Raw genomic sequence first — 13,020 nt, 5'->3', positions numbered from 1 at the left:
GCTGCAGGCAACCTGGCCTACCCTTCTCCACCCCTTCCCATGTTATGCTCACACTGGCCTTTGTTCTCAGGGATAACTTGGCTTGAAAATTGGGGGTTCCAGTGAAGGCAAAAAAGCCACTTAGAAAAGTACTATAGTGCTGTACACAATAGAAATTCGGTTATTCTAATGACCTATCTTTCACTGAGGAAACACATTTTTGATGGCACTGCTTTTCAGATACCCTTCTAATGTGTACAGAATGTGAAAATCTGGATAGATTCAAAATGGCATCTTGGATGCCACAGAAGTTTTCTGGGAGACCAATATTTAATCAAATTCTTGGGAAGGGGAGCCTACTGTCATCAGACCCTGTGCCTTCAGGCTAAACTCTTGGAGTTTTATTCTAGGCAGGGATGGTAAGTGTAAGCAATAAAAACAAAACAAAAAAATCACAGTATTTAATTCCTTGCAAAACCAATTAAGGTAAAATAAACCAGGTACTAAAACCTGTCTTTAAAGCTTCATCTTTTCGTCTCCCTCAGTTTGCCTACTAACTACATCGTTAGCATCTTCTGAAAGCCATTCACTAGCTGGAAGTTTGACAAGTACTAATTATTCCCATCAGTTCCGTGACACTGCAAACGAAACTCACACAAGTTTAAAAGTGCTAAACTGTGAAAAGCCTGGGGAATACAGTGTGCTCAAAATTATCCAGAGAGCTTTACACATAGGCGTCCAGACAGAAAGCTGGGTGAATAGAAGGTTCTGCTAGGAGAACCAGGGTAATGGTCATATGTTCAAAGCCTGACATCTGAGCTCTTCTTTTTGAGCATATAAAGTCATTTACAGATCCTCACACAACTATGCCTCTGAGCCTATGAAGGGAAGGAGAGTAAGCCAAGCCAGTCAGAAGGACTCAATGCTGGCCCCCAGGAAGTAGGGTCAATGCCAGGCAAAGAAAAGCTGCCAATTTCTCAGTTCACCATGGCATTATGCAAAGTGATGAGACAATTTTGTGGATGTGGCTGGTGCTCTCCATGATTCACAGTCCATTAGCCCAGCACAATTTTGGTCTTGTGCTGTTTTTATTTAAGTAGCAAATCCATATATGTGGCCTGTCTATCTGCATACCTGTTTGTATATGTCTCTTACCTACCCACCTCTTCATTTACCTAGCAACCACAAATAGGATTACAGAATCAGTATAGAATATACAGGCATCTTCTATTACACTCCCTCAATTACAGATGGAGAAACCGAGGCTCAGAGAGAAATGACCTAACTAAGGTCTCTCAGTGAATTTTAAAAAAGAGTTGTGATGTAATTGTAGGTTGGCTGATTTTCAGTTCTTGGGCTCTGTCCATTTCTGGCTCAGCCTCTTGCTACTTTGCCTTCTGTCTCATCTATTTCTCCCTACATCCCCTCTCTCTCTCTCTCCACACACACACACACACACACACACACACACACACACACACACACACACAGAATGACCATTGGGAAATAATCTTAGTTTGCATATATCCTGTTTGTTCCACCATATTCTCACAAATGATCATATCCTTATAACATAAATACTTAGCAGTCCCTATTATTTTATGGCACTGCCTCAGCTCCAAGCTTTGATTATGTTTTAAAAAAGGTCACACTAAGCCCCTTTATTACTACATAGATGTTGTTTTCACCTGTGGGATTATTAAGAAATCTCATGGATAGTTCCTTAATTTAATTTTTATGATACTTCTACTTTCAAGTTGACCCTGATCTTAAGAGTATTTGAGATCCTCAACATATTTCCCCATGGCAAATCAAGAATCCAATTTTAATTTGATCCATACCTTCCAATATAATTTGTTGATAGTGAGAAAAAAGAAGGAAGAAAATATTTCTACTTTCTCATCCCCATTTCGAAAACAACACTGTAACCTATCACATATAATAATATAAAATTCCCTTCAGCCTCAAAAGTCCCAAAAGGAGAGAGAATACTCTCTATGAGATTTTACCAATCCTGTAGAAGATGACTCACTACTTTCTGTTTTCTTGGGATTTATATAAGTAGAGAAGTGATCACATCAAGTGTGATGGATATTCTTTCCAGTTTGTTTTCTGTTTTAGATTATAAGCTCCCAGAAGACAGGGCTACCTTAATCCCCTGTTCAGTACCTATTTGTGTCTTATGATTTACAGGCAGTGAATCTGTGTTTTTGGCTCAGCTGCAGTTGCTGCTTAGAAATGGAGCTGGTATTGAAGAAAGAAATTTTAAAAAGAGAAGAAAAGGAATTTAATAGGGATTAAATTAATAGGAATTCACAATAGGTTGGATGAGAATTATTCTGAATTAGTCTGGTTCTACCTTCACAAAGAAACCATAAATAAAAGCTACATATTTTGAAGCTAGATATCACCATCCTACCCACCTTTAAAAATTCACATGTGTATGCATATGAACCATGCCAAGACTGCAAAGAGATTTGTATGTAATGTAAAGAAAATGAGCATACCTATTCTACCTTGGGCTATCATAGAATAGTTCTCTCAGTAGCTGCCGACCCAACAACCTTAACCTAGTGCAGATCCTTTGAGGCACCAAGTGTGTACCTTTATATTAACATCTACTATATTCCACCACAATATTTAGTTCTGTCTCCCCAGTTCAACTCTAATTTCCACAAAGGCAGGACCTTTCTCTGATTTACCTCTGCACTCCCAGTGCCTGGCATAGTGTCTGGCAGAGTAGTTGATCAAGTAAATACCTACTGATAAGATCCATGCGTCTCAAAGCCAGGAGCTGCAATCATACTAAACATTTAATTAAACCCCCTACCATGGCTTCTTCTCATTTTACAAAATCTTGTTTATTAGCATGGGTGGTAGTGGTGGTGGTGGTATTTCTAGGGAAATGGAATCACTGAAAGAAAGTGGTAGAAACTAAGTTAGCCCAAGAAAGAGCATAAAAAGGGTTTCAGTTCTCCTATCATTTACCTCCATCTTAATATCCTTACTTATAACATCCTTGCTTTTCCTAGACTCAAACCTATCATACCAGGGCTGAGGTTGTGGCTCAGTGGTAGAGCACTTGCCTAGCATGTGTGAGGCACTGGGTTCTATCCTCAGCACCACATAAAAATAAAATAAAGGTATTGTATCCGTCTACAACTATTTTTTTAATTAAAATAAACTACCATACCTCATCAAAGTGGCATATTAGTATTCTATGGATTTGTTTGATACAAAGCAGAATGAATGAAATTTTGCTTCTTGGGCTAATAAATTAAAATAACTAAATTATAAGCTATTATGATCAAATGCCATGTGTTACAGCTGTACCACATGGTTTGAGATATCTCTAAATGTTTATTTAAAAAAATTTTAGTGCACTCAAGTTATACATGATAGTGAGACTCATTCTGGCATATTCATAAATTCATTAACATAGTTTTTTCTATTTCTCCTGCATAAAGCAATGCACAATCCCCTAGACTACCCTCTTCCCTCTCCTTCTCCCCACCCCAATCCCTTTCTCTACTCTTCCATTTATTTATTTATTTGTTTGTTTGTTTATTTTATATACCAACATAACAGTTTTATATACCAACATAACAGTTAAAGGAATTTGTCTATATGTAATATTTATTTTTTTAGCTTTAGGTGGACACAATATCTTTATTTTATTTTTATGTGGTGCTGAGGATCGAACCCAGTGCCTCACGCATGCGAGGTGAGTGTGCTACTACCTTTCATAGCCAACAAAAAAAATCTAGTTATAGAGCTGATTTGTTGTGTTTAGAATACAACCAAGTATCTGACTAAATGGAACAGTGACAACATAGAATTTTTTTTTTTTTACAAAACAAAAATGTTTTGTTCAACTGCTAGAACATAATAGTACCTAATGTTCACTGAGTGCTTTCTGTAGAGCACACATTATGGTAATTGATTTACTAAACCAAATAATTCAATTCTGATAACAATCCAGTGAGGTGCCTTCTGTTACCATCATCACCAATTTTCATAAAGGTGACATAGGGGGAGAAAAACTCTTTGATTAAGCCACCATTTGACCCAGGCCATCAGTTTCCAGAATCTATACTCTTTTTTACAGCACTTTATGTACATTTTTAAAAATTTTTATTACAACATAGAATTTTTAAAGAAGAGGGATGTGAGGGTATTTTGAATATTGACAACTTCCTTTCTCTTTTACCTTCTTCAAACCCCATCTTTCTGCTTCTCCTTCTTCTCCTTACAGGGCTGAGCAGAATAGATGTGGGAAGGTGTGGAGGAAGTGAGGGAAGGAAAGCTTTTTAACTCTGATCTCAGTTCCTAACTGAGCCTTGATTAGGTGCTGAGGAAGCCAACAAAATGATGGCAGCAAGATGAGGTGCCTTCTAAGAATGAACATGCTTGTCCTGGCACCTAGGTCTCTAGCATGCCACACTTGTATCACAACATTTTGAAACCAACTTCGAATGCCTTCCTTCATTTTAATGGCAGTCAATTCTCTTTGCTGATTCCCTGTGGGCAAGCAGGAAAGACAATGAATTTTCAGAAGCTCCCATTTAAGAAGTTGATAGTTGCACTTGTGGTGTTGAATTGTTGCCCTCCTTGGCAGAGGTTAAAACAAGAAGCAGTGTTTTAACTTCTTGTGACATTTACAAGAATTGTATAGCTGGCTTTTGCTGGAACACAAAAATGCATGTTTAATCTAAGCAGTTCTGATACACTGGAAAATGTTCCTACATATCCACTTTACAAAATTAAACAAAATGTTGGGAAGAGATTTTGGCTCATATCTCTGAAAACAACTAATTGCATGCACCACTTCAGTGCTCAAAAGAACTTCAGGGATCACCTACTTTGAACATGGGTTTCCTCAATGAAGAAACAGGCTGAGAGAAAGGAAGCAGTGTGTCTTAGGTCATATCACTCATTTGTAGCAGTTAAGACTGTGACTCAGGTTTTCCAGCTCCCAATCCAGGGCTTTTCTCTCTACAGAATCAGGCAAAACCAAGCATTTATTAATCTTTAATGCTTGTATTTTTCTTTCAACAGGTAGTTTACTTTACTAACAAAAATGATCTGAGTAATCAAGTGAAATATCTCAAAGGGATTAGCAGGCCCATTTATATTCTATAATAGGGAAGAGAGCAACCTGCCTGATTGCAATGCTGATAAAGTAAGAAAAATGTAGAACAGAAGTTTGACAAGGGTATATGTTGCGCTATGCTCTGGGACTAGCTAAGGAGAGATAGCCTTAATGAAAGAGAGGCCAAGAGCAGAAAAATTAGGATTCATACTGAATTCAGGGAAGCATGAAACAGGAAACTAAAGGGCCCAAATTGTAACCGATGTCTTGTCATAACTAACAAAAGCAAAGAGTAAAATCCTCCTTGGTAACTCCCCATCCATATCACAATTTCCTTTCCATTTTGTCTTGTTTCCTTCATGGCACATAACACTGTCTGGGATTATCTTGTTCATTTACTTGTGTACTTTTTGATTTTCAATTTCCCTCCATTAACCCACTTCTGCACACTCCTTCAGAAACACAGAAATGGGGATCTTGTCTGTCTTGCCCCTTGTTCCTGGAACAGAGTTCCTGGAACAGAGTAAGTGCTCAATAAATACATAGAGAAAAAAATAAGTCTGCAAAACATAAAAGGAGTTAAACTAGGGTTGATGAAAACTGTGAGAATAAATGTATTCAAGACTCAAAATTCAAGGGTATGTTCTATTATTCTTATTTCCAGCGAAAACAAGAGGTTGTCTCTAGCTCATCAATCTTTAACTCACTTAAGACAAAGGAAATAAAAGTACTGATCAATACGTGTATCATTATTATGAGAGTTTTTGTGGCATGCAAGATATGAATAAGGTGCTAACATAGTGGAACAGGGTGGTACTATCTACACAGCCATGGCAGGACATATGGGTTTAATAGTGCAACGAGTGATCCTTGGAATTATGCCAGTGACCACGAAGGGGACTATTAAATTGACAGCTGGAACCAAGAACACTTGGAATTAAGTCTCACAAACTGACATCCATGCACATTTCTAAATAAACAGATAGGGTACAATAGTGGAAGGCATGGAACTCACCCTGACTAAGTAGACAATTCCCATGTGGAGGGTAAGATGGCCTTCAAATATCCCATAGAGTAGTAAACTCAACTGCAAGTGACTAAATTTGAGGAAGGCAAAAAATGGGACCACCCTTCTACAAATAGGTACTGTTCTCTGCTAAAGATATTAGCCCTGAGTTTCTAGTTTCCATAGGAATAGCTTGTTTACAACAACTTCTAACAGCAGTCCACACATTAACCAAGATTTGTCTATCCCTTTGCTCTAATTAAGTTTTAGGGTTAGACATAATCATTCTCACTCCAGCCTGAAACACTGACAGACCAACTTGAAATGTAAAACCCCAAAGCAATTCAGTATTTTCTAAATTTAAATAAAGAAATCAATTTCTAATTCAAATTTATGCACATTCTTTCCCACTTTAGCATTGCCTTATTTCCCTTAAGTTCCTCTTTGGTCATTAAGATTGTCAGCAAAGTTATAGTCATTGAACAACTTGTCACATGTTGCAGATATTTCTCGACAAGATTCAGCTCTCAGTGTACCTGTATATAACTAAAGAAAAATGAATCAGATGTTTAAGGACAGAGACCTTATATGTTCTATCATCACAGTCTCACTCTCCACAGAGAGCCTGGCTATTCAATAAACATTTGCAGAATGAATGAAAGAAAAAAAATCTACCTACTCCCTGAAAGAATGCTTTGCACACATTCCAAATTTTAGGTGTATGTGACCCAGTATGTAAATATATGTCTGTGCACACATGCGTTCTCAAAATTCCCACATTTATCCTTCAGCCTGAATATATCATCCTTCTCTCTGGCATATGCATTTTTATAACAAAACACCGAAACAACATTAACCATAGGTGTCCCAAGAAAGATGATTATAATTAACATTCCCTTCAAACATGCCAATCTTCCCACATCTAAAAATTGAATTCAGTTTTCACTAGGAAAGCTGTTCCCTTCTCCTTAGAAAACACATACACCTTTTAAAGTTCCAACTGCCATTTCACTCTCCAGTTCATAATAACAGAAATTCAGATTACCTGTCATGCTTTCCCCAAAAAGCCCAGTTTGAATGACTTTGCTAACTATGACTGCTTTTACTTCTGCTCAAGCTAATGTCCCAGATTCATTCCTTGTTTTCAATTCTTAATACATCTGAAGCTAGATTCCTCCATCTGCATTCCTGAGGGGATGACAAAAGCCAGACTACACTCTCAGCCTCCTAGGATATCCTGCCCTGGAGATTCTCAGCAGGCAACTGGAAATTGGAGTTAGCCTGGAGCTCCGGAATGAATTAAGGATCTTGGAGGTCAATTTGGGAATCATTAGTGTAGAGGTTAAAGGTGAAGCTCTGTGAGGAGATGAAATTACGCAGGGAGACAACATAGCAAGAGAAAAGAAGCAGATCAATGACAGACAGGACCTTGGGAATTGCTCCATTTAAAGGGGCAAAGGGTAGGGAGAAGCTGTTGGGGCGATGGGGGTGGGGTGGGGAGAGAAAGAGATCCAAACAAAAGAAATATAAGGAGTGCTGAGAAGACACCAAGATAAATTACAAACACTTTCAAGCAAGAGAAGATGTACCAAAGCCCCTGAATCTCCAAAGAGGCCCAGAAAACTGAATTCAGAGAAGCAGACATGAGATTTTATAAAATGGTCCTCAACAGATAACCTTTGGGAAAGCAGTCTTATCAATGCCATTCTTTGTGGACTTTGTGTGACCGTAGATGAATGTGTACAGGTATACATGCTGGTACCTCAAATCGCCATTAAATAAAATATTAGTATCGAATGAGGCTGGGTACTGGGTGTGCCAGATAATGAAGGTAATAACCACTACTATTTATCGACTTTTTACTATGAGCCAGGAACAGTGTTAAAAGCATTTAAATTCATGGTTTCATTATAATCCTCATAATAATTCTATAAAATAGTTACATTTTACATGTGAGAGAACTAACTGAAGCCAACAGAGGTTAAATAAATGACTCAAGGTCTCACAGCTAGAGACAGTGCAAGGATTGGACCTGAGATATGTTTGATTTGGAAAGCCTATGTTATCAGTCACTGAATGTTTATCATAGTTAAGGTAATCTGTGTATGAGGAGAAATGAGTTGATATTGGTTGAATATCTCCTATTGCCAGGCATGTTACATAGAATATCTCCTTCCACACATACACCATCAACATCCTGGTTAGATTTAGGTAAACCTTATGAGGGCATATTTTACAAACTCTGATTTGGCTCGTTAAAAAATAAGTTGAAGCTATAGGATTTCAAAACAACCAGTTATAACTCAAATAGACTTACAACAATTGTTCCCAATGGTTTGAAAGTTTAAAAAGAATGTGTGGCATCATTGATTTGGTGGATATTACCGAGATTCAAATTACTGACAATCAGACTCATCTGAAAAATGAGAGAATTTGGCAGGTGTGATCTTAATGGCCCCTTCTAGCCTTGACTTTCTATGAATCATGTATGCAGGTCTGATGCCAATAAGTTTAAAAATATGGAATATGAAATAGAATGTAAATTCAGCAGCAAAACTGGCTGGTATGTGAACATCTTTATATTCATGAAATTTATAGAGGCCTATCATTAAGATATTAAAAAAACAAATTTTGTCTGTTCAAGACATTGATTGCTAGCAAACAAAAGCTTTAAAAATCCATCACAAAATGATACACTGAAAAATCTCACCAAATAATTTGCTCATATCCAACTGCAGACTTTGTAAGATACAGTTGGCTCTCAGAGAGAGATAAAGAGGGAAAGAGAGAGAGAGAGAGTAACAAAAACTCTGGCAATTTGTTTTTGCTGTCTATAGAAAAACAAATGAGGTTCTGGTCTGAAGCAATTAGTATCACTGTTAATTGTGCATGCATGTAACAATAATACTAGGCATTTGGGATGGCTTCCACTGATTGTTCCCTTCTTCCTCTGGATTACAAAATTCCATTCAGGCAACTAAATAATAGCAAGTACTTATGCAAATTGTTAATTATGAGGCAGAGATAATCATAATCTTAAACATTTATGAAACTGCTCATACAATGGGGACTACTAAATGAATTGTTGCTTTATTATTTTACTAGTGGTTTAAAAATATGCTAGCCTTGTACATAGTTTCCATGTATCATTTAGGCCACCAGAATTCAAAAATGGCCCCACTGATATTTACCAAAGCATTTCTTTTCCACCTCACCATCTGTATTTCTCTTTTCTTTCACTTTAACTAAGACCAGGTAGAAGTTGCTCTGATGTAACTTCTGGTCCAACTGATCAGCAAAAAGAAAATAAAATTCTGAACACTTTCCCTATAAAAACTATCATAGAGAGAACAGTTCCTGCCTTATTGACCATTCTCTTAATGGTCATCTACTTTATTTCAGACATGAGAAAATAAAGGCTTGGAGTGGTAACAACACTTGATCAAAGTCACCCAATTAGACAGTAGCAGAACCTGTCTTACCACCAAGACATATCTAATCTATGATCTTTAAATGCCATCCCATACTCATATGATTAAGTTCCTATGCAAATCTATACCTTTCATGTCAATGACTTATAATATGATTGTAAAATTACTGAATTTATTATTCTCAGTTGTCAAGTAAATTCCCTAAGGAATATGGAAATGGAAGGAATATGCAAGCCCAGCTGCTGAAAGCTAAACTGGGCATCTTAAAATTGGCCCATCTAATCTATTTTCATGGGAGTCTGCCCTGATGGAGGAATGCCAAATTGATAGCCTTTGCTTTCCCTAATCTATTTGGCCAGGAAACATAGGGTGGTATGCAGGTGGGTAGGAAGAGAAAACAGAGGCACTGGTAAATATTTCTGGGGCCAATAAGCCTACAGCAGGCCAAATACAATTTGGGGGAGCATCGTAACTTTAGAAGACAACATGCCAAGCAACTAGGGCATGCTGTTACAAAATGACTTCTAATTCTCATTTGCCTCTTCAGCTCCAGTGGCAATATGATGCTATAGCCCATGGCACCAGTGGGCACTTTCCTGGAGCATTCTCAGTGCCTCCTCTCTCCCACAGAGAGGAACTTTCTTGTGCCTGATTAGATTTGTTCTCCTGCAGGGTTCATGTCATAAAGACCCCTGGCCTATGGGATTCCTCTGCCTTGCAAGTCTACATATTTGCATACTTTAAAAGAACTGATATTTTCACATAATTGATTTCCTTTCAAGGAAATGCTGATTTAGTTGTTCTCTAAACCACCATCCAGCTTATGGACAGGTAGGCATGCCTGAAGTCATATAAAGACCAGTTTGCCAATGGTGTGGGTCTTTGTAACTATACATTCTACTTAGCCAATTTCAGCAAAAAGACAGAAAGAAACTAATGACCTACTGCCCAACAGTCTGGGGTGGTGGTCCTGGACATTCATTTTACTTCTGAACTAGGTAAGCCTTCAGACCTGAAACTGCTGTTTTAAATGCAAAAAGAAACCTGGCAAGAATCTTTTCAAACAAACAAAAAAAAATTAAAAAAAATTAAACTGACAGACAATAGCAGAATCAATTATTCTATCTTTCTTGAGCTCAGTGAAACTAAAAATGCATTGTTACTTACCTTGCTGCGTCTAGAATCTGAAAAATCCTCCACCTGTTAAAGGAACAGTAAAACCAGTCGCTAGCAAGAGCTTGGCAAGAGAAGAGTTAAAATAATAAAAAAAATCCGCTTTACTTGGATAGCATATTCTTCCAGCTTCCCAAACTGTAAGGAAATAGCTCATGGATGGCTTGCCCACTTTGTTCCCCAATAGCTCCTCTCAAATAATGGGGACAGCCTGAATCACTGGGCTGCAAAGGGCAGGGCAGCACTGAGAGCCAGCTCTCTGGAGGCCTGTGGCCTGGGAATAATGGATCTACTACTCACTCATGCTAATTCCATTTCCTTTCACAAAGAAGAATGGCAATAGAAGCAAAAAACAAAAAGCAATAAACCAAAAGGTGAACCAAGTCCAACCCCGTGGCATCACCAAAATGGAAACACTTGATTGAAAAGACCAAGGGAAAATATGCATGGATTTTTCACATCACCAAGAAAATATGAAACACAAATAAAAGAAAAAGAATGATTAGACTTTGCTGATGCTCCATAAAAGATGAAAATTCAATGCACATACAAAGTGATATATAAATCATCTCTCTAGTCTCTTCCACCCAAACACAAGACATTCATCAAAGTAAACAATGTTTCTCTAATTCACAAAACTTGCTTAGGTCTTCTTGTAATGTATGTCTTAATAAACACAGAACACCAATTCAACTGTGGGAATTTTTGATATTATCAAGAACTGTGAAGTTGTACAGAGGTTAGTTGCTAACTCGAGGATCCAAACGAGCTCAGGTAGCTTGACATTTCATTACAACAGAACAAGGGACATTACAGTATAGTAACACTTCTGTGCCCAAAGCAGGTTATATGGCCTGTGAATTTTCTTGGGAGAAATGTTTCTTCACATCAAGTATGTCTAGAGGCTTTAGAGGTGAGTTAAGAGAGACTTTTAATAGTATAGCTAGCAGCAGAGCCCTTGTGCTGTCATTTGAAAGGTGACATCTGACTTATCGTCAGTCCTGGTTTGGTTAAGCTGCCTCTTCTGCTTCTCAGTTGTTAAGACAGCTGGGGGAGCAAGTCTTAGGAGAAAAAACAAAGCGATATACCTGGTGAGTCCTGACATCAGATCTGTTTTTAAACAAGACATCCCCATGAGCTGACTTACCATTCAAGGCCCAATGTGTTATCTTCTAATCTGGCTGCAAGAAAGAATTAATCTAGAGTGTACTGACCTACCCCATAAATTAGAGTCCCCACAAAGCAAAGAGAAGCTAGGAGCCCTTGCACCACACACGGCCTTATGAATTAAAAAAATACAACTTGGATTAAAAAAGAAAACTAACAACAAGAAAACACTTTTCAAAATAAAACAAAGCTATATGTTGATTCTTTATAGTGGAAAATTCCAAAGTCAAATATGCAGCAGTTTCTAAAACCATAATTTTCATTTTATTGTACTAATGGAAATCTTCAAATAATGTAAATATATACATAATTGATTTGTATCAGGCCTGGGTCAAAGTTAACTTTAATCAAGAAACTACTGCCTCTTGAGATTATAATTATTTTTTAATTTCTATATTAACTTCTCAACCACATATTAAAGTGTGCTCAGTGATTTCACAGAGAAAACTTTTGGAAGCACATTGCCTTACCTGGGAGTTAAGATGATCAGATGTGGAGTATTCAATGATGATCCATGAAGATATTACAGGTGCATCAATTGAAGGGGTGGATGGTCATTGAAAGTTTACCAAAGGCCATGGCGAAAAGGTTGGGGAAAAAAAGGAGAGGCATAGTGATTAGAAAAAAATAAATTAATTGTTAAGGCCCTACTACATATATACACATACACTCTCTGGGAAGGTTCTCCTTTTATCATTTATTAATGCCATTTATTTTTTATTTTAATATTTAATTGATTTTATTTTTTAAAATACATGACAGTGGAATGCATTACAATTCTTATAACACATATAGAGCGCAATTTTTATATCTCTGTATATAAAGTATGTTCACACCAATTCATATCTTCATACATGTACTTTGGATAATGATGATCATCACATTCCACCATTCTTGCTAACCCCTTGCCCCCTCCCTTCCCCTCCCACCCCTCTGCCCTATGTAGTGTTCATCTATTCCTCCCATGCTCCCCCTCCTTACCCCACTATGGGTCAGTCACCTTTTACCATAGAAAACAGTTGGCATTTGCTTTTTGGGTATTGGCTAACTTCACTTAGTATTATTTTCTCCAATGCTATCCATTTACCTGCAAATGCCATGATTTTATTCTCTTTTATTGCTGAGTAATATTCCATTGTGTGGGGAGGTTCTTAAATTATTTTCTAATTCTT

At 37.5% G+C, this 13,020-nt stretch overlaps 1 protein-coding gene across 7 annotated transcripts in view; it reads right to left on the bottom strand.

Moving 5' to 3' along the window:
- The window catches only part of Hs6st2 (heparan sulfate 6-O-sulfotransferase 2), a 287,562-nt gene that overhangs the window by 67,416 nt on the left and 207,126 nt on the right, over positions 1-13,020 (bottom strand). For 5 of the 7 annotated variants that reach the window (XM_040285651.2, XM_040285658.2, XM_040285669.2 and 2 more), the window contains exon 3: positions 10,676-10,708. The exons of the other annotated variants lie outside the window; for them this stretch is intronic. In XM_040285651.2, the coding sequence (XP_040141585.2) occupies positions 10,676-10,708 (33 nt within the window). The remainder of the gene's footprint in view (positions 1-10,675; positions 10,709-13,020) is intronic. 7 annotated transcript variants of the gene reach the window in all.

Source organism: Ictidomys tridecemlineatus, chromosome X (assembly GCF_052094955.1).
Source record: "Ictidomys tridecemlineatus isolate mIctTri1 chromosome X, mIctTri1.hap1, whole genome shotgun sequence".
NCBI classification, from domain to species: Eukaryota; Metazoa; Chordata; class Mammalia; order Rodentia; family Sciuridae; genus Ictidomys; species Ictidomys tridecemlineatus.
The sequence above is the reverse complement of the archived record's forward strand: the minus strand, read 5'-3'. Positions and strand labels throughout refer to the sequence as shown.